The sequence below is a fragment of the Artemia franciscana genome, chromosome 9 (genome assembly GCF_032884065.1).
Source record: "Artemia franciscana chromosome 9, ASM3288406v1, whole genome shotgun sequence".
Taxonomy (NCBI): Eukaryota; Metazoa; Arthropoda; class Branchiopoda; order Anostraca; family Artemiidae; genus Artemia; species Artemia franciscana.
This window is the reverse complement of record NC_088871.1, coordinates 17,341,711-17,365,045: the sequence shown is the minus strand read 5'-3', so window position 1 is coordinate 17,365,045 and position 23,335 is coordinate 17,341,711. Positions and strand designations below refer to the sequence as shown.

The 23,335-nt window shown below is 36.1% G+C and overlaps 2 protein-coding genes across 2 annotated transcripts in view; both read right to left on the bottom strand.

Moving 5' to 3' along the window:
- The window catches only part of LOC136031074 (uncharacterized), a 217,251-nt gene that overhangs the window by 95,538 nt on the left and 98,378 nt on the right, over positions 1 to 23,335 (bottom strand). The window lies entirely within an intron of this gene.
- Positions 1 to 23,335, bottom strand: part of LOC136031532 (dmX-like protein 1) — a 158,981-nt gene that overhangs the window by 69,966 nt on the left and 65,680 nt on the right. Inside the window, 4 exon segments of the mRNA XM_065711202.1 lie at positions 4,495 to 4,686; positions 7,063 to 7,124; positions 11,554 to 11,602; positions 16,757 to 16,962. Of these exon segments, the coding sequence (XP_065567274.1) occupies positions 4,495 to 4,686; positions 7,063 to 7,124; positions 11,554 to 11,602; positions 16,757 to 16,962 (509 nt within the window).

The following is a 23,335-nucleotide window of genomic DNA, read 5'->3' as shown; positions in this document are numbered from 1 at the left end:
AAGAGACTACTGAACTGATAGTCAGCCAGGTTTATGATTCAGTCACCCTCGAGTTTAATCCGAAGTTTGCTCAAATTGAGCAGGCTCTAAGTAGTCTGAGAACTCAAATTGAAAATATGGAGGAGAGGATTAGTAGAATTGAAAAAAAGCTTGATGATTATGATCAAGCGTCCTTGCTTGGTAGTCTTATATTTCATGGGGTAAAGGAGTTACCTGGCGTAGACACTCGCACTACAATATTTCAAATTATAAATAGCAAAATGTCTGTGACAGACCTCTCATCTTCTGATTTGATTAATGTATACCGTCTCCGATTGAATAATCTAACTACACAGCATGAAGAAAGTTCTATTAGAGTTGCTCCGATCGTCGTTAAGTTTTCTTGCAAAGATGTAGCCCGTAGAGTGTTTAAAGCAAAAGCTGAACTTGCTTCAACTGGTGTTTTTGTATCGGACTTTCGCCGGGACATTTTGAACACAGCGAAAGACAAGTATGGTCAGAGAAATGTTTGGTCGGATCAGGGCCAGATTTTGGCAAAGCCTAGTGCAGGGTCAACAGTCATGAAACTCCGTTCTATTACCGCCTGTATTTAGTCTCATATGTTATGATTAGTGTTTTTTACACTTGTTTATTTTGTTTTAAGGCTTTTGCTTGTATTTTCTTCTTTTCTTTTTTTCTGCTTTTATGTGTATTTTTTCTTTCTTGCTTTTTTTTTGTTTTGTTTTTTCATTTAGAGATTTTTGTTTTGGTACGAGATTTCATTTACTCTCGCTGCGTCTATACTGGATGATTTAATGAGCCGACCTTTTCTCCTTGAACAGGTTTTGTCGGCACAAATAGCAAATGATATTGAGCTTTGTATGAACCAAGTTAAATTTAAACAGTTGAGAAACAGTGCTTATGTTCAATGTTCGCAGTTAAACCCCGCAGAAGCCGATTTACTGAGTTTATGTACCTGGAATTGCCACCTAACCACGTGTTATAATAATGTGTTGCAATTTCTCTCTGATTCTCAAGGTAAAGTTAGTTTTATTGGTATACGTGAAAGTTTTTTGAGTCAGGAACACTTTCTCATTGTATTCTTTTCCAAATTATAATTTGGAGATTAAAAACCGGACGTCACTTTATAGAGGGGGAATTGCGTGTTTGATTTCTAAGTCGTTGACATACCATGAAAGAAATGATATTGATGTTTGGATAGAGGGCAAATTCGAAAGTTTTAGTCTGGAATTAGATATGGGAAGTAGTAAATTTTTGATTAGTGTTGTGTACAAACCACCAAGTGATTGGTGAAATCCACCAAAGAATTTGGAAAGTTATTAATTGGGAAAAAAGAATGAAGCTCCTCCTAATTTGCTACTAATTCAAGGTGAACTTGTTGATGATGAAATAAGTATCACGACTAAATTTGCTGAGTTTTTTTCAAGTGTTGGGCAAAATGTACAGGCGCAAGGGTTGGTGAACTTAAATAATGATTTAATGAAAGATGAATTAGTGGATGATAGAGGAACCGGAAATGAAATTGAATTTCAGCCTTGTACTGGAGATGAAATTCTGAAGGTTGTGAAAACAATCAAATCAAATTCAGTAGGGATAGATGGCATTAATCCGAAAACTTTTAAGTCAGTGATGTGTTATTCTATGCCATGCCTAGTCCATATAATCAATTTTTCCCTCCGAACCGGTATATTCCCTGATGCGCTTAAAAGGGCAAAAGTAACCCCCCTTCACAGGTGGCCCTAAGCTAGAAATTGAAAATTATAGACCCATGTCAATCCTATCCTTGTTTTCGAAAATATTTGAAAAAATTGTGCATAAAAGGCTTTATGATCACCTTATGAAAACGGGGATGTTAAGTGAAAACCAGTTTGGCTTTAGGAAAGGTCACTCGACGTCGGACGCCGTGCATTCCCTTTGTGATATTGTAAATAAATGCTTTGAACGTGGTGAAATCCCTTTGACTGTTTTTATCGATTTTAGAAAAGCATTCGATATAGTGGATTTTAATATACAACTCAAACGTCTACAATCCCTTGGAGTTCGTGGTAACTATTTAAAGTGGTTTAATAGTTTTTTAAGTGGTAGATCTATTCAAGTTGTTTTAAATGATGTGTTTTCTTCTCCTTTTCAAGTGACTTGAGGTGTGGTGTGTTTCTCAGGGGTCTGTTTTGGGACCATTTCTGTACCTTGTGTATGTTGATTCAATGCGTTTCTACTTACCTGAGTTTTGTATTACGACTTTTGCGGATGATACAGCTTTAACTGTGTCTAGTCAATCCGTCGATGATTTGTTGTTGAAAGTAAATAGGGTATTAAAGGCATTCTTTGTATTTACAAGTTTGAGCCTTTTGTCAGTGAACGTTAATAAAACTAATTTTATGATTTATAGGAGAGTTGGTAAGCCTCCATGTGTTGATAAAAATATGTTTTTTAACGGTAGGCCTTTGTCACAGGTGCATGAAGTGCGTTATTTGGATTCCAGCTTGATTGTAATCTATCTTGGAAGAACGATAGTGATCTTGTTGCAGCTAAAGTTGCTAGAGATTTGGGAATTTTGCGTCGATTAAAGCATGTTTTACCATTATCAGTTCTTTTATTATTATGTCACACCATTGTTGCACCTTATATTTCTTATGGATGTGTCCTTTGGTCTAGTAATTTCTATGTAAATTTTAAAAGAGTGCAGATCCTACAAAATAAAACAGCACGTCTTCTTGGTAATTATGTAGAAAATGTGAATGATACCGCGTCATGTTTTAAGAAATTACGAGCGCTTAACATTGGTCAGATTCGAGACTATCAAGCTGCTGTTTTTGCTTATCGATATTGCAATGATGTATGTCCCCCAGTTTTTACCAGTTTCTTTCGAGTAAATCGTTCGCTCCATGGGTATGAGACTAGAGAGGCAGATAATTTGATTGTTGAGTACCGAGACACCACACGTGCAGCTTTCGGAATTAGGTATTTAGCTCCGGCCATTTGGAATGATATCCCAGCTGGCATTAGGGAGGCGGAACATATTGGGTCGTTTAAAGTAAAATTAAAAAAACATTTATTGGGAGTGGGGAGATAATTCTTTTTTTTTATTATTATTGTTAGCCTTTATTTATATATATATTCTGGTGTTAAGGGGTTATTTGATTGAGTGTTTTTGTCCTTTATTTTTTTTTTTTTTTATTATTATTATTAAATTAGGTTGAGAATCAGAGGATTGCAGCCGTCCAACATCAGGCTGTTTGAGCCTTCCCCCGGGCGGTTGTGTGTATTTAGTTTTTGTAATTTAGTAGTTACTAAAGAGAGAGTTCATTCTAATTTCTATATTGCTGAACCTCGCAATTCACAATGCATTTCCTGCATTGTTTTTTATGGCTTATTGTTAAAAATTCTATTTATGGTTAGTAATCTCTCTAAATTGATGGGAGAAATATGGGAAGCAATTGGATGTTCCATTTTTTATTTAACTTAATAAACAAGTAATTTTTCCTCTAGTCTATTGTCCCTCTAAAAACTAAGAAAAATCCAACAGGAAGAATCATTTTAGTTGTGTTCACCATTTCATTCAGAATCCCTAGAGTAAATTGTTTTGTTTTTTTTGCGCAAAAGGATCAAACAAATATTGAAGCAGGAAAAAACTTTAAAACCTCGAAAGTTTTTTATTGCAAAAGCACTATTTTGCAGATGATGCATTATGAAGCGGTAGGACTGAGCAAATTAACAAATTAAAACAATGGATACAATCATTTTTGTAGAAAACATATCCACGCAGATTAAGTGCATCAAAAAAGAAAAGAAATCCAGTGACTCACAAAATATTCAATGAATCAGTCAAACTTGAAAAAAAAATTCCATTCTTCATTCGAATTCCTTTTCAAGAGTACGGAAAGACAGTGCGGTCTTAAAAACTGATCAAGTTAAATGTACAAGCTTTACTCATATATACCCAAGTATCCAAAGGGAAAACTGCATAAACAGATTTGTGCTTTAAAGAGGATGGATTACTAGGGTTATAGCAAAAAATTCAAATGCTTATATTTCATGGTAAGAAAAAAGAGGCAAAAATAACACAATAATTAGAACAGGGAATAAGATGAATTGAAAAAGTAGGTAAACAAGAATTCAATTAAAAGAGGAACAGAAACTTAAAATAACATCTGTTAGCCTGCAATTCTCCTTGTTTTCTAATTGCATGTGTACAAAAAGAAACAATGCAATTAAAGGGCGAAATTTCTACAAGTGCCATATAGTGATACCAATAGTAAATTTTGCAAGAATGCTAAATAATAATAAGAATGAGAAAGTGACTTTTTTTTTCTACTTATGGTTGATCTATCACCCTTGCCACTCCCCCAACGCCACATCTTCTATGTAGCGAGGTGCGTAACACCACCACGTATCTTGATTAAGTAAAACATCCCTGATCAAAATCTGAATTTTAAATCATAAACACCTCTGCTGCAAATATATAAGAAGATACCAATAACGAGTAGGTCTTACATGTGGTGTGTTTTGTAAAGGTAAAGGCGAAGGCTCAAAATATACAATTTTTCTTCCATATGCAGCAGCAATGATTCCAGTGTCATTAGAACAATCAATACATCCAACAGCTGCATCATCTGATGCCGGAATGATCTGTACTCGCTCAAAACTAACAGCTAATATTACTATATTTGAACCAGACCCATACGCCTGAAAATAAAAGAACATTATAATCTTTACTTTCAAAAATTATAAAAGAAATCAAAAATTTACTGGCATTCTCAAAATATTGGGAAATTAATAAAACATTTTTATTCATGTTAGCTTTCCTTGAGTCGTCATCTGACAATACGCAGCAGTTTGGTAATTATCTATTTTTAAAATAAGAATGTTGTCTTCTTTCAAAACAACAATGAGAAACTTTTGTTTAGAATAATCTTTGGAGAGAAGCCATTTCACAAGGCGACATTACACTGAACAAAGCTCTCTTTTAGGTACTCACTTGAATTCCCTAATGTAAGATTTACTAAACGAGTAGCACTGTGGTGAGCTTATCTCATCAGCTTAACTCTGCAAGCCATTAGCCTAGACAGCTCTCCTAGTGGAGGACAATACATATGTTTCTAAAGCACTGCCCTAGACACTATATTAAAGTGCCTTTGTAATGGCAACACTGTATTGGTAAAATATTTACCTGATGTTTTCATGCTGATTACTTGATTTTGGATTCATTTGATAATTGCAATATGGGTTTTTAGGGCAAGGGCAATATGGGGGAAAATTTCTGCAGGAGAAACTTCCATTGGAAGGGGAGGGATCCAGAAAAAATTTTCCACATAAGAGGGATTTCCGGTATAACCTGAAAAACGATCAGAAATTAAATAAAAAGACAAATGTTTTTTGTTTTTTTTAGAATAAAGTATGCTAAGGAGAATTTTTTAGGTGGAATTGTGAGCAAAAACTTTCCTGGGGGGAATTTACAGCAACGATGAAATTGTCCAGTAGTAATTTCCCCGGGAGGAGAGCATCTTATGCGGGAGAACTTTCAAGGAGGATTTTTTTTTGGGGGGGGGGGATTTCTATTGAGGAGTAGGCGGGTTTCCCAGCATTACTTGAAAAACAATTAAAAATTAAATTTAAAAAAAAAACAAGTTTTCACCTTAAAGTAAGGAGCAACATTAAAATTTAAAACGAACAGAAATTATTCCGTATGTGATGGGGCTGCCTCCTCCTGAATACCCGTGCTTTCCACTAAAGTTATACATTTTGTCCCAGTTCTTAAAGAACAACTCTTGAAACAAAAGGACCATTTAATTAGAATAAGGAACTTTTCCAAAAGTACTTAGAAAATTTACCTTGAAGAGAATTGTATTGAGGAGGAGGCTCTTCTCCTCATATAAGGAATAGTTTCTGTTTTTTCTTTTAGTTTTAATGCCACTCCTTATTTCCAGTTGAAAAAACTTTTCTTTTTTTTAATAACTCAAAAAGGTGTACCTTTAATTTCTCAGGAATGGTTAATGCTGCTAAGTTGAAGCTCATGGAGATTCTGGGGGGACTAAATAGTGTTTTGTTTATTGACTACCTTCAAACACGTTTGAACTGACAATTTAATTTTTCAGAATGAATTTAATTCAAAGCATCATAACAAAATTCAATCTTTGATCACCTTATTTTTTGTAACAGATGCACATCTACATAGCTGTATTTTCTCTGAAACTGGGAGGTTACAAAAATAGCTTTTTGATAATTCTAAACAAACTGGCTTATCTCAGAATGGTTACTTTATATCATTTCGACCCTACAAGGGTGTTGTTTTGCAAGAGATTTCTATTCAGATGAGCCCTATCATATCATTTTCTACAACAACTGATTGAATAAAATCGCTCATGGGAAAACTATGAAAATCCTTCCTGACAAAAAATATGTTATTTGTATTTTTGCAGACAAAAGGTTTCCATCAAGGTAGCACCTTTTTTGGGGAATTTTCACTTTTTCCTAAAATGTACAGATTTTTTTATGCTATCAACTTTTAGTAGATACATAGACAATTAATAAATTTATTGTAAGTACAAATAGCAGATTCTATATTGAACTGACTTGTGGTATCACTGTTTCCTTGCCTTTGTACCTTTTCTCCTTTTTTTTCCTCTCTCCTTCTTCATTGAGCTCAACTCCAGACCCTTCATAAACACGACCCAACAAAACAAAAGCCTATAAGTACATGAGCAAGACAAGAAGTATGTATGTATAAAGGGGACACCACTACATAAAAAGCATATGTTACAAGTTCATCTAGTCGAGGGTAAAATGGGTATTCTCTATGGCAGATAGCTCCATCCATTATTTATTCAGAATAATTTTTATTTATTCCAAGCCTTACTCCTAGCTTTTAGTTGTATAAACTTTACCTTTTTTTAAATTAAGAAATAAAGCAAAGTGAAAACAGCACAAACTTGCCTATAATATATTGAAATTATAGAAAGCAGGGGGTTGGAAACTGAAAACTGATTTTATTAGCTATAATTGTAAAACTACTGAAGTAATCATTAATAGATAGCCTTAGGTAATTACAATATTGTTACTTACTGAAAATGGTATTCCTTCTACACTTCCAACAGCATAACATTTGTTTGAAGTATTGCAGGCACCTATAAAAAAAAAAAAATCTAGAATAATATATTGATGATAATGTGAATGCCTCACTACAAGGCTAATAAAAACCTGCACACAGGAGGGAGGGTTAGAATCCTACATCCATTTCATGCAATTTTAGAATATTCTAAGGGTAGCATCCTGAAATTTTTCAGGAAAACTGATTAAACAGCTGAAAATAGGGATATTGAGCTCAAAATTAATTTTTTTTAAGCATTAGTCCCTCTAGAAGATGGAGATTAGCTACTTTTTTTTAAACTTCCTTCATTAGATTAATTGCAGTAAGGAGAATTAATTTTATGAGTTATTGATTATTAGATGAGCCATATTAACACACCAAATGTCTAACTCATTTCAGGTTTATGCCTTCTTTGTGGCAAGCTAATTGGGATAATGGTAGAAAGGCTAATCTAAATATGAATATAGCAATGGGGGCCCAGCAGCTTTGCCGACAGGCCTTGGCACTCAGCACAAAGCAGGCTTCTATATTCTCACTGTTGCTTGTCTTCTAAACGCAGACAATTTGAGCCTTTTCTTGATGCCACAATCTCCAAATAGACCTTAAGTTAGAAGTAGTGCCTTTGTAAAATCACTTTTTTTTAAAAAACCTTTATCTTTTGCCTCTACCTGTCATTTACCTACCTTTTGTCATTATGAAAGACATATCACCATACCTTTTTTTCTTTTAATTGTTCAGGTGTTGGGACAGAAACTTCTTTTTCTCCCAACAATTTATCTAGTCCTGGTTTTTGATTTTCAAAGGTATGGTAGGCATTGATGACCTTATCCATGTCGAAATCCAAAACCTAATAATCATTTTCAATTCATTTAGTTTGTTTTACCCTTAGTTTGCTTGTCTTTCATCATTACAAAATTCATATTGCCAAACCTTTGTTTTTTAACAAAGGTATGGTAGGCATTGATGACCTTATCCATGTCAAAGTCCCAAACCCAATCATCATTGCTATCATTTTCAATTTTGGTATGTTTTGATTCTTGCTGTCCAGGTTGATTTTCATTGACTTGCTCACATGTTTGGTGTTGCATGTCTTCTAACCATGTGTGTCTGCACTTCATTTTCATTTTTGACATGCTGCCACTGTTCTTCTAACCACATGTGTATTTGCTCATTCCAGGCAATCTAATGGTCCTAAGTCAATTTTAAATCCTTGGTCAACCTGCATGAGACTCTAAGCAGGTGTGACTTGCTAAAAGATAACAAACCATGTATTGGTCTAATAAGAGAAATACCCAGATACTCCTGCCATTTACCCACACCAAATTAACCAAACACTTGGAAAACTATAGGCTCTATCACTATCTTAGCTCTATGACTATCTGAGAAGCAAACTTGGCATTAAGTCCCCCCATTATTAAGATCCTCCATCATATGAAGTGCTTTTCCCTATGCCTGATCTGTCAGTAAGTGAAGTAGTGGTTTTCAATAGCCTTGAGAACCTCAATGTAAATAAGTCAAAGGGACCAGACGGTGTTCATCCACGTCTTCTTAGGGAGTGTCGAAAAGCTCTCAGCTACCCCCTGTGCATGCTGTTCCAGTTATCTCTTCAAAATGGGGAACTACCGCATGATTGGAAAACATCTTATATAACCCCAATCCATAAAAAGGGAAAAAGAGACTCAGCAGAAAATTACCGTCCTATAAGCATCACCTCTGCAGTTGTTAAGGTGCTTGAGAGATTTGTTAATAAAGCTCTAATTGAACATCTGGAGGTCAATAATATCCTTTCCACATCACAACATGGATTCAGATCTGGTAGATCTGTGGACACTAACCTTATCCAAACATATGAATTAGTGACTACACTGCTTGATGAGGGTTTTCCTGTCGACATGATTCTTCTTGATCTGTCCAAAGCGTTTGACAAAGTTTGTCATGAATTCCTCATAATGAAATTGAGGGCTGCAGGTGTCAACAATGGTGTTGTACAGTGGATTATGGGCTTCCTTTCTGAAAGATCACAGAGTGTCAGAGTTTTTGATTTGCAAGGAACTCCTCATTTCTCTTCTCCCAAAACTGTATTAAGTGGCGTGCCCCAGGGCACTATTCTTCGACCAACACTTTTCAACTTCTATGTTAACAAACTACCCACCCTTCTTTCAAATCTTATTACCCTTTACGCTGATGACTCAAAACTAGTGGGAAAAGCAGCTACTCCCTCTGACCAGCAATCAATTCGAACAGATCTTGATAGTCTAGAAAGATGGGCTAACATGTGGCTTCTGACTTTCAATGTTGACAAATGCCATGTAATCCATTTTGGCAAAAATAACAAGCATCATAAGTATTTCCTTCAAGACAACTTCCTTTCTGCTGTTTCTGGTGAAAGAGATCTTGGGGTTATTGTAGATCACCAATTAAAGTTTAGCAGCCAAGCTAAGTCTGTTTCATCTCCTGCAAATAAAACCCTTGGTATCATAAAAAGAACCATCTCCAGCTGACACCCTAGAGTTCTTATGAAGTTATATAAGGCGCTTGTACTTCCAAGCCTGGAGGTTGGAATGTCATTGGCAGCCCCTTTCTTCAAAAAAGATAGGAAGTTGCTTGAGGATGTCCAGTGTCGTGCCACTAAGATGGTTACCAACATGAATAAACTTCCATACAAAGAAAGACTACATTGTTTGAAGCTGCCAATGCTGACATACCGACAGAAAAGGGGTGACATTACTTTAACCAAAAAAATCCTCTCTAAAAATACCCTTCCTGGTTTCTTTGCACAGCCCTTGCATTCTGGTACTAGAGGACATTCTCTGAAGCTCTCCATGCAGCATTCCACGAGTAGACATAGAAGCCACTTCTTCAGCCAAAGAATCATCAATATGTGGAACCAGCTCTCTGAAGAAACAGTTTCTGCTACTTCAACTGACATGTTCAAGTCCCACCTTGATAGGGAATGGCTCTGCCAGGAATTCCTTTACAATTGGGAAGCTGCAGAGTCCTCCACAAGAGTCTAATCTAACAGCCACAATCTACACCAAACGAATTCTTTTTTCTCATGGAGCATCACAAGGATGGATATACCTTATATTGCTCCAAGCTGCAATTTAAGGTAATTATTAGGATTGTATCAAAAGGAGGCTAGTTCATTTGTTAATAGATATGTCTATTATCTATTCATGTGTCATAGCTAGGGCAGTAGAACCAAGGTAGACAGTGCAACAAATGCAAGGATAACTCAAAGAAATTTTAGCAACGTGTTTCCAGTAAAAGACCTGGTTTGCAATCAACATCTAAACTAACTACTGCTTTAGAAGCTGAACTAACAGATATCAGAGAAATTGCAGATGAACTGAACTGCCAGTTTTTAGTAGTATATCAGATACAGACCTACCCACTATTGAATCTACGCAAATCCCCCATCCAATGCAGCCTATTAAGACATATAGTCTAAATATCCTCAAACAAATTAAACTGCTAGATGTCAACAAATCAGTTGGGTCAGAGAGACTATACCCCCATCTTTTGAATGAAGTTTCTGAAAACATTTCCATGCCACTCATGCCAATTATCCCAAGTTTCCCTCTGTACCAAGGAAATGCCAACAGATTGGAAAACAGCATTTGTTACCCTTTGTTGAAGAAGGGAAATAAAGCCAGAGTAGAAAATTACTGTCCCATAAGTGTTACTTTTGTTGTGGCTGAAACCCAGAAATTGGTAAATGGCTTTGTCATGAAGCACCTCAAACTCAATGGAATACTATTGCCTAGCCAACATGGATTTAAACCAGGGAAGTCAGTAGAAACAAATTTACTGAAGACATATGATGCAATGAAGACCTGATTTATCATGGCCTATGTGTGGATATTTGATTGATTAATCTTACTGATGCATTAGAGAAAGTTCTACATCCACACCTAAAATAAAATTCATCTTGCATGGAATTAGTATAGACTGGTAGGTTGAATCTCGTAATATTTTTTACTAAAGAAGGTTAATCAATGCTGTCTTAGAGATGTGAAGCCACTAGTGGTGTCCTGCAAGCTTGTGACTTGGGACCTAACCCACTCAATATCCATATAAGTGATATTTTTTAACTGGCTAAAAATTTGTCTTGCTGTCTATGCTGAGAGTTTAAAGCTGTTTTGTGTAGTCAGCCATGAGTTATCACAAGCAAATTCTCACAACTGGGGAACAACATGACACATAAAGATTTGTCCAACCTGCTATGAAGTGTGATTTAAGGTAATGAATTTCAACATTGAGAAATGTAGCATTATATATTTTTGCAAGTCCAGTTTAGGTTAAAATCATACTATGGTCAATCCAGAGACATGTCTTATGATGAATGTTTGAAGGAGCTGAGATCATCTACATTAATGTACTGAAGCTAACTTAAGATCATATAGACTACTTCGTAAAGTGAATTTGAGTACAATAAAGCAAAAAAGTAAAATTTTCAACAATACCTGTAAGTACTTGATAGCACCGCATTTTTAAAATTTCATTCAAGCATTGCTAAATTTTTGAAATATCGATCTTTGATGATTCTGATGTGAAATACGACATCTATACAAAACCAGACGGTAGGCACGATAAACCCACAAAATTCCACCAAAGTATAGAAATTCATTAAGATCTTGATTGCACTTTCATGGTTCCAGCCTTTGGCCTAGGAACCCAAAACATTATTATTTTTCTAATTCAATACCTAGTCTTGTAGTTTATGGAATTCAAATTAAGATGACACAAGACACACACTGTCTTGACAATAACTAATTAAGTGGCTTCTCATGGCATCCAAACTTATTTTTCATGTAGTCTAAGCCACAAAGGTATCTTTGTGATTATCGTGCTGATGAAATTCCTTAGGAATCTTTCCTAAGTATGACCTAGTATGGCCGCACGAGTAGCTGGTCCATCCCCGTTAAGATACTTTGCTGGAGGATTCCTGAAAGCCTGTGGTAAAAACTCCTTCGAAATTAACCACCTTTCCCCGCAAAATGCATTCTCAACTGTAACATGTTTGTATCAGGAGACACACTCTTCAGCTCTCTCCCGGGCTATGGTTTGGCAGACGGTTAAGTGCCAAGCCGCTCGATAAATTGCGAGAGGTGTGGAGATCCTTAGCCAACAATTGTCCCATCCACCACCCGTGATGTCAGAAGCCACCAATTGGCTCTAAGTCAGCCTTTGACCATGTTGATTCATGTCTTTACTTCCCCAATGTGCCTCTTCCTCCAATGTGTGATTTTTTCCTTCATGTTGTCTCGTGGGGCTACTTTTTACCGTGTGCCATAGGATCCACACAAATATGATTTGTCTCAACCTTTTTTCCGTCTGTGTTTCCATGCTTCAAATTACGATAATATGAAATGGTATAAAATTTTTTTATTATAGCTTGTTCAGGTGTAAGGCACTCTTAACACGGCACAATAGGGAAAAAAGAGTTGCCTCAGCAAAAGGTAACGTTGCAGTTAAATAACGCCCCAACTCCTCATGGCAGCAAAACGATAACGGCAAGACGAGGATCAAATAGCCCAAATTGAAACTCTAATACCCCTAACAACAGAAAATATATCATCCCTATGCGCAAAATTTGAGATTATTTTTCCTTCTATTAGTTTTAGAGCAATTTTGTCGGAAAAAAATAATTTTGCTTATTAAAAGCTTTATACGAAGTAATATTTGTTTCTTTCCCTGTATAAGCACATTTTTTCCAGTCAACAGGCACACGAAGACAACGTTTAAGTTGAAACATAAGCATAGCCTCAGCTATTTTTATCTGGGAGCGGGGGGGTAACGTCCGTTGATTTTGACCAAGTGCTAGAAAGTGATAAGGGCCATAATTCTGCAGATTTTACAGAAAGTGTGGACCTCTGCCTGGATTGATGAATATAACATTATATTTTGGAAAACTTCACACATTTCTTGCCTAAAGCCAAAAAGGATTGTTTCCGCTAGCAACTGAGCCAGAGCCTAGAGTGTGTAAGTTAAAGACAAGTTTCGTAGTCTATATTAGAGAGGACTATCTGAGCTTGTGCAGTCAAGTTTTCTTTTTATCGAGCCATGTTTCTTCTTTTGACTGTAAAACTGTGTTCTACTTTCAGTTGAAAAAAACTTATTTTTTAAAACTTAATTTCTGATTGTTTTTTAATAACGCCCAGATACTTGGCTCCACCTACACGGGAAAATCCTCTCCCCACAGAAATATCCTCTGGACAATGCAATTTTGGTGAAATATTTACCCCAGACAATTACCCTTAACATCTCCACGCGTAAAATCCAATCGAGAAAGAGAAAACTAGACACGGAAATTACGTGTAGGATTTCTGGCAAATTCACTCAGTGTAAAATTTTCTCTGAACCGTTCACCCCCTTGAAACTTTCCTCTTCATGGAAAATTCTCCCCGCGTAAAATCATCCCACTAGAAAATTCGTCCTCCCCTCCCCACCCGAAAAATGTACACATGCTTCCCAAAAACAAATACTATATGTAAACAATGGGCTGATTTTATAACTTAAAAACCTTTCCCCAGGGGCTGTAGGGTGTCATTTTATTTCCAAAGACATAGTTATTGGGCCTTTTAACTATGCTAAACAAAAAAGCTATCTCAAAATTTTGATCGTACGATTTTGGGAAAAAAGTGGCGTGGGAGGAGGCCTAGTTGCCCTCCAATTTTTTGATCACTGAAAAATGGGACTAGAACTTTTATTTTTTTATAATGAACCCTCTCCCGACGTTCTAGGTCCACTGAGTCGATTAGATCACCCCTGGGAATAAAAAACAACAAACAAACACGCATCCGTGACATTTTTTTCTGGCAAAAACTACGAGTTCCATGTTTTTGCAGACACAAGCTTGAAACCTCTACAGTAGGGTTCTCTGATACGCTGAATCTGATGGTGTGATTTTTAATAAAATTCTATGGCCTCAAGGGGCTTTTTTTTTAAATAAGAAAAATTTTCTTGGGCTCGTAGTGTTTGATGGGTAATACTAAATTTAATGAAACTTATATATTCGGAATCAGCATAATAAGTTAATTCTTTTGATATATTTATTGGTATTAAAATTCCGTTTTTTAGAGTTTCGGTTACTATGGAGACGGTTCCTTTATTACTTGTAGTTTGTTACCACGAACCGTTTGATTACCCATGAAAATCCAAACAGGAATCATTGAAATGTTGATCCTTTATCTGCGTGACCAAAAATATTGCATTCATAAAACTCTACAGTTTTCATGAAATTCGTATATAAAGGGAACTGCCCCCTTCTTATCACCTTGCTCATTAAACAAAAGTTTTTTAGTACTTCGAGAAATCTTTTTTCTAATTGTAAATTTTCTTCAAAAGTTTGGACTAAGGCCCAACTTCAGTAAATAGTAAGGATCTCAGGAGGAGACAGTCCCCTTCATATAAAGAATAATCTGTTCAAATAGGTTTCAAATCTGTTCCTTGCTTTCAGTTGAAAAGCTATTTTTTTATTTAACTTCTGATTTTTTTCCAAATCGTACCCAGGCCTAATCAAGGTATAGTTTGAGGTACCAGTCCCTTAGAACCAGTACCAGTCCTTGTGTAAATCAATAATTATACGTTGATTGGTATCGTCCTAGTTTAAATTTATAATTTCAATTTGGGATAAAATTTGAATCTACTTAAAAAATTGGCGATGAATAGTAATTTTGGTAAAAAATCCTTATTAACTTTACTATTAAAGAATTTCGATTGGATGAAAAGGAGTATTATTGTTTGTATGGATGGAAATTCTGTGAGACTTTTGATCTTCTATAAGTAAATCCATCACAACCATTACAATAGGATTAAATGCTTGTTTTTGAAAAATGATGGTCGTGAGAAGATTGTCCCAAATTTACTTTCGACTCTTAAAAGAGCACTATAACTTCCAATCAAACATGTCCTATCCAAAGTTTATACGGCCACCCATTCCATAAAATCCTTTTATGCCTTCGGGGCATAACTTATAACCCTTGTCCCCAGGTTCTGAAGGGCTATTTCAACCCCGAAGATTTATTTATATGATATTTCGACTATTTTGAACAAAATGCCTATCTCAAAGTTTCTGCCGGGTTCATTTGGGGAAAAAAGAGATGGAGGGGGCTAGTTGCCCTCCTATCACTTTTGACTCTTAAAAAGGACACCTGGACTTTTGATTTCCAGTTGATCGTGCCGCATTCGAAGTTTCTAGGACGACCCTTTACCAAAGCCTTAAATGTGAACAATTTGCAACTAATATAACTTATAACCCTTGCCCTGAAGACCGTGAAGGGGGGGGGGGGGGTTGTCATTTCCAAATACATAATTACTGGACCTTTCAAATATAATTAAGGGGGGGGGAGACTAGTCGCCCTTAAATCACTTTCGACTATTAAAAAGAGCACTAGAACTTTCAGTTTCGAATCCAATGAGCCCCTTCCAAAGTTTATGCGACCGCCCTTTCCATAAAACCTTATATGCCCCCAGGGGATAATATTCAACTCTTGCACTAAAGGCTCTCGAAGGGAGGGGCAAACTTCAAAGACAAAATTACTGGACCTTTAAACTTCAATGAACAAAATGGCAAGCTAAAAATTTTGATTGGATGTATTTGGGGAAATGATGGGGGAGCGGGAGGTTGCCCTTCAATTGATTTCAACTTTTAGAAAGAGAAATAGAACTTGTAATTTCCAATCGAATGAGCCCCTTTTGAAGTTTCTACGACAGCTCTTTCTAGACGAAGTGCCCTCGTTAAAAAAAATAAAAAAAATAGATATACATATCACAGATTGTGCACGCATCGCTCTTTACTTAGGCATCACACTTGCTTTACACATAATTTTTGACTATATTTTGAACAGATGACTATCCTAAAATTTCTATCAGATGACTATCTTACAATTTCTATCAGATGCATTTCGGAGAAATAGGACGTGCGGGGGGAGGGGGTAGCTGCCCTAGATTACTTTCACTCTTAAAAAAGGCACTAGAACTTCGGAATACCAATCTAGTGAGCCCTTTCCACTGCTTATACGACCACCCTTTCTTTGAAAACCTTATATACCCCCAAGGAATAGCTTACAAACCATGCCCTGAGGGCTCTGTGGGGTTGTCATCCTCAAAGACATGATTTCCAGACCTTTCAACTACGCTGAACAAAACGGCCATCTCAAAATTTTGATTGGATGTGCTTGGAGAAAGGACGGGCTTTAGTGGGCTGGTTGTCCTCCAATCACTTGCGATTATAAAAAAGGGCACTAGCCTTTCCAATTTCCAGTCGAATGGACCCCTTTTGAAGGATTATGACAAATTATTCTATACCAAGTGCCTTGGTCTAAGACCCCCCTCCCGAAAAAAAGCGAAAAATGAGACATTGTGCCAACATCGCTCTTTACTCAGGCAGCGCTATTGTGCTGCCTATAATGATACCTTCCTAGCTAGCGGGTTTGTTTGTAGTTGATATTTTTCGAACATTTATAGCCTTGTCATGGCTCTAACATTATTCTGCAGGATATTTTACGGTTCCAGCTGATTTTGAAGTTTGTTTCAGGATTGCCATCAGTTTTAACTTATTTTTCAGTACCAACAATTCATTGTATACGCAAACCCCCCAAAAAATATTCTTTTTTCCAGCAGCATCTGTAACCTAGTAAAGAATGAACTCCAGTTAATAGTAACCAAAAATTCAAAAAATCTATTATGAGCAAAACTGTCAAATAAGGAAGAATCGCCGTTTGAAGCTGATTCAGAAAGGATAACTGTTATTTTGCCAAATCTTAATAGTGATGCATTATGTATTCTGGATGAGTTGTCAAAATTAACGGATATTTGAGGTAAATTACAGATAAAATGACTCAACTTCAAATATTTCATTGCTGCTATGCCTAAATGTGTAAATGGCATTTCCACACTTTTGAGATAAACCATTTGCCAAGCTGGTCTGAAGGGAGGAGGTAGGGCCATCGGGACAATATTTAGTCATATTATACGTTTAACAGTGTGTGTGTGAAATTGAAAGGTGTGAAACAGAGAGACCGCCAAGTTTACATCGTTGTTCTTAGTGGTCCTCCAATTGCCCCTCTTCTCTTCATAATGTATGTGAATGACATCTATTGAGCTATTTTCGGTCTGGCAGTGGAAATCGTCAAAGGGTATGAAACATATTAGCCGACGAAATCTGTTACATTGTAAGATGATGATGGGAGCTTTTCAGTTTCGGATGGTACTTTAGCCCAGCTTTTGGGAACGCTAAGTTATGATTCAAAAAAAGAAAGATGGAGAAAAGGGCAAGACTAAATGAAATAAGCATGAACCATTACAAATGTGATGTTGTGGTCTTAGGCCGTCAGCTGTGTTTTATCCCTAGTTGGATGAATTTATGGCTAGAGAATCAGTTATTCGGCGGAAGAAATTCATGAACAAATTGTACAGAATGTCTATTCTATGGTTTCAAGTCTGATTTTTCTGTTCATTTTGCTCTTCCAGTGCCGTTGTCACATGCATCATTATCTGGTAGGCATGAGGTAAAAAAGTCCACATTCCAATCAGCTGTTAAAACTGTATTTCCTGCAGGTGTTTGAGCTTTCATTATTATTATTTTTAATAAGCCGTTGTAGTGCTGTAGGGACGTAAGGACCTGACTATTTCAAAGAACGTGGTTCTCTCTTTTTATTCATCTCTAGATGATATCAATATTCGGTGTCATAAACGGTATGGAAATAAATCAGACATGCCTATTCGAAATATGTGCTGGGTGAGGAGTGAAGAGGAAGGGGTGAATTTATGTACTTAAAAACCTTTCTGGTAGTGGTATCAGTTGGAGAGATGACTATTTATACCTCGACAGATGCCTGCTGTTAGAGTTTTTGGTTGAAAGATGTCTTTATATTTTATTGACCAAACCGACAATTCTCACATCCCTGGATAATGAAACATACATTTTAATATCCGCCAACATTTTCGTCGATTGACGCCACTGCTTCCTAGGTTTCAACTGGAGCTGTAAATTTAAACAAGGCCTAATTCAAAATAGCGAATTTTGTATAATCTAGAATTTTAGAGAAAGAGAAAAACATACGATAGATGACATACGAAACTAGACATACATTGACATTAAAAAAAAAAAAAAAAAAAAAAAAAAATGTTGTAGTGCTATCCCTACGACTATTTAAAAGTTGCAATCCCTGAAACTTGCTCTTTTTACAAGAGACCAACACCACTTTTCAAAGTTTCTACAACTCCTTCTATACAAAGTGCCCTGATCTAAAACCAAAAAAATAAATAAATATAATATTGTGCCCATATCGCTCTTTACTTAGGCAACGGTATTGCGCTGCCTATGATACATATTTAGCTATAAGAGAGAGACGAGGAGAGGGTGGAGGTAGACATTGATATATAATCTTCAAGGCTGTGTCCAGGACCTTTGTTTGGAGGGACATAAAACTTTAAAAAACACATCAAAAATGTGTTTTTGTGCATTTGTTTTTACAATCTTTCGTAATACATGTACAGACTTTTTTCAGGCTTAATAAAATCTCAATATTCAGAGTTGTGAAAGATATAAGTTTGACCACCGAGTCGTTCCTTGGACCATTGTTATTTGGTTGGTGGGAACTGTCCTTTGAGTGTCGTACTTTCTCTTCTGTTTCTATTGAAAGTAGAGCTCCTCAGGGAATTCACCTGGAGCAAGTTTTAATTCGTATCAAACAGTTCGTGGTAACGAACTGTAGTAAGGAGCGACCCGGCTCAATAGTAACCGAAACTAAAAAAAATGGAATTTTGATACCAATAGTTACATCAAAAGAATTGCATTTTAATGCTGATTTTAAATATATAAGTTTCATCAAGATTGGTCTTACCCATCAAAAGTTACGAGCCTGGGAAAATTTGCCTCATTTTAGAAAATAGGGAGAAACACCCCCTAAAAGTCACACGATCTTAACGAAAATCACACCATGAGATTCAGCGTATCAGAGAACCCTGTTGAAGAAGTTTCAAGCCCATATCTACAAAAATGTGGAATTTCACATTTTTTGCCAGAAGACAAATCACGGATGCGTATTTTTTTTTCCAGGGGTGATCGTATCGACTCAGTGGTCCTAGAATGTCGCGAAAGGGCTCATTCTAACGGAAATTAAAAGTTCTAGTGTCCATTTTAAGTGACCAAAAAAATGGAGGGCACCTAGGTCCCCTCCCACGCTCATTTTTTCCCAACAGTCACCGGATCAAAATCCTGAGATAGCCATTTTATTCACCATAGTCGAAAAACTCAACAACCATGTCTTTGGGGATGACTTACTCCCCCGCAGTCCCCGCGGGAGGGGCTGCAAGTTACAAACTTTGACCTGTGTTTATATATAGTAATGGTTACTGGGAAGTGTACAGACGTTTCCGGGGTATTTTTTTTTGGTTGGGGGTGGAGAGTTGAGGGGTTACGTGGGAGGATCTTTCCATGAAGGAACTTCGCATGGGGGATGAGACTTTCAATGGATGGGGTAGTTAAGATACCCCCAGGAGTGCCAATTCACAGAAATAAAAGAGGGGGGAAGGGCAAGGATTGTTTCCAAAGAAGCGACAAGGGAGGACACAGCCCCCTTTCACCCTGCCACAACCTCCATGACACCACTATGCTTGATCCGAATCACACTACAAACGAAAACAAATATTACTAAGAAACTTCTTAAAAACAAAAAAAAGACGGTCTTGAAAATGGCATAACAAAACTAAATAAAAAATTCATCATCATACGCCAAAAATAACACGACTAATTTTGTAATCTATGCGTTGCCATATAATAATAAAAAAAGTCAAGCCCACCTTACGCTTCATTTCCGAAATAAACATACTATACTAAGATGTCTGAAGAAATTTGAATACATAAGACAAGATCTTAATCGTTATCTTTGAACCAAATCTTATTATAAACGCAAGCAGTAGAGGGTGTGGGATCAACGACATCAATTTGCACAAAATTACGGGGAAGGGGATATAGTTTCAAATATCTAGGAGGGAAAATTTTATAGTCTTTTTATATTCCACAAAGGCATTTTACAATGAAAATACCCATAAAACAAGTATCTTTGAAAATCTAGAGTGGGGGCACAGCCCCCTCCCCTGATGTCCCCCACTGGGGGGGGGGAATATAACTTGCCTTGTAAATATTTATATATTAGCGATAACGATATAGTCATCAAACGAAAAAAAATGCAAAGAAAAGAAGTTACAATAAGCAACCGTTGATCACAGTTAATATAGTTATAATAAGTTTTCCGTTCGTACTCTTTCATAGCCAAACAGGTACGGGATGCCATAGCTTGATACGTCTTCCTCACATTATAATAAGTTTTCCGTTTACTTTTTGGCGTTCAATAGGCAAGTATTGAATTGGGTTTAAAAACACTAATTGAAACCTATTGTGATCAATTATCTTCTGCTGATTGTGCTTCAGAGCTCAATAGCCTACAATGCATCCTTTTAAAGATAGAAAATTGATGGCATATTTATCTATCAGTACAAGATAATAATATTTTTAGTTTAATCTGGGGAGGTATAAAAGAGCATCGATGCCGGGCGAAGTAGAAACGCCTAATTCCCGCCACAAGTAAGCAAGCACAAATAACAATATTTTTGATTAGTTTCAAGGTCCTACGACTTTACAAATTTTTTATTTCAGTTTGCAAGCAATCGTTGCCAAATATGACACTTTTGATTCTTTTTTTTTATATTTTCTTTTCGTGGGTAATAACTAGACGATTTTTTCAAAAAACCGATACTTCTAGAAAATGGCACTTTTTTGACCTACTGTATATATGCTACAACATAGGATTGACGACGCTTCTTGACTACTAAGGTTCTTACGTTAGCCCCGCAATGTATTACCAAAGCTGGGTTCAAACTCTGGGTCTCGTATCACTAAGCTGAGATCTAATCCACTTCGCCCGTACAGGACAGTCCTACTCTATATCAATTTTGTTATTCTATTGCTTAAATTTTCAGGGTGTGTTTTAATTTAGTTGTACGTCCCAATTGACATTTCCTTAAAATTGTAACTTAATAATCTTAGCACTTCCTGAAATAATGTAGATACGCCCTTTTGAAAACCGAGATACACACAGTGCTTTTAAGTTCAACATCCCCTTCAAACTTTTATTAAAGTTTCAAAATATTACTCTCGATTGATTCTGAGATATTGCAGATATGCCGTTTGGCAGCCTGGATACATAGAGTACGTTTTAAAAAGAGAAGCCAGTTGTTTTTTTACCTCTTGTTGCTCTGCCAAATTTTCAATCCGTAAAAAGAACCCAGAACGAGATTGTTGCCTTGTCTGAAATGTCAAGCTACTAAAAAGAACAGTCTCAGCTTTTGGAGTCACAGTAGCAGTCAACTTTGGAGTCACAGCTTTGTGACTCCAAAGCTTCAGATCCACAATATTTTTAACTAGTTCATTTTTCCTTGAGAAGCCAGCAATCATCTCAAATGATCGCAAACAATTAACATATTCTCCTTGCATTTCACTTTCTCTATAAATATTTTTCACATGATTACCAAAGAAATAGTGGTTCATAAGATTCGAGACGAAGATATGTTATACCATGCATTAGGTGAATACAACATACCAACGATATTTCTTACTCATCAATACAACATTATCCCTAATTTCTAGCGACGTCACAACCAAAACTCGTCTTTGATTCCACCTTCACCAAAAACGATCCAGAGATTAAAGGAACTTTCTTGTATAAAGTCTAAAAGTGTTCAACTTTGCAATAATTACTGCTGCTAATGGCTTCAATTAATACATATACCAAATTGTTGAGTTAAAAAAATACATGAGAATCTTTCAAATTACATTTTGAACTAAGTTACCAGGGAAAGCTGTCTAAGCGCTGACACTTTTTTTTCGCATTTACATATTTTGTTAATATATTAGTCTAAGAGAATGAACAACTGAGAGTAGAAACTGGCACTAGCGTCAAAAAAAGCACCATCTAACTGTTGGTATCTCTTACCACCTTTTCAAGCTTTTGAATTGTTTTTCTCAGAAACTGAAATTAGACAGTACAGTTATAAAACACTGAAAAAAGCTAACTTTACGCCCAACACTAGATGGCAGTTAGGATTTTTGGTCGACATTAGCGCCAGATTGCACTATTATAAGATGTCCGTATTATTTGATACTGGTATTCATTCACATTAGTAATTTCTATCTTTGGACGTAAATATTCATAGATGAATTATCTTGGAAAATACTTGAGGCTCTACTATTATCTTATGAATTTATTACTATTATGAATTCGTTTTTAGTCAATATGTGAATTCATCAGCCTCAACATGCTTAAATAAAGGAAATGACAATTTTGAGGATATTAAATAAAATTTATCAGATTCCAGTTGCTACAGAAATGTACAGCACAACTTAATGACTACTTCCGAGTATGAATTCGAACATTAACGCTTAAATTATCAGATAATAATGAACACTCAAAATGAACTTCAACAAGTGGAAAAACTTAAACCGGTGAAAGGCAACTTAGGACCATTCTTTGTCAGCTTCGATCTGGACTTCTAAGGCTCTCCCAGTCTGAAAAGATAAAGAAATCAAAATCTTTTTTTTACACAAGGAAGAATTTACAATTATAATAAACCCTTGGCCAGTATTGAGATTTTTAAAATATCATCTGATAAAACGAGTTCAAAATCGAAGGAAAATGGATGAAATTTGCTTTTCGTGCCGTAGAAAAAAAAAAATTAACGAGAGCAGATTGGATAGCAATAGAACAGGACACAGAAAATTAAAAACATCCATCGTACCAATTAAACAAAATAATTACAAGCTTAAACTAAATATTCGAGATTAATTAGGGGAAAAACATCTTAGGCCGTCAATAGACGCACACACTGGATTTTATCTTTTCTGGAGAGGGGGGGGGGTTATAAAAAATTTGATAATTTGAATAGAAAGTACCCAGAAATTGAAAGAAATTCAGGATTTCTTTCTAACCCCCTACATACGCCCCTGGCTGTCCAAACTCAAAGCATGGATGTCCAAACTCAAGGCATGGCCGTCCATAATCTGTAGTAGAAAAAAAAATGTTGGCCTAAACATATAATTACGAATTGTTTTAAAAAATCAAAACATTTCAAAAATGTGAACTATAAATTACTGCTAGTAAGCGGTGTAAGCATCTTTTTAATTAAGTCAACTTGTTTTCGTGGAACATTTTGGCAATCCAATCAAGTTCACTATTTCTGTGA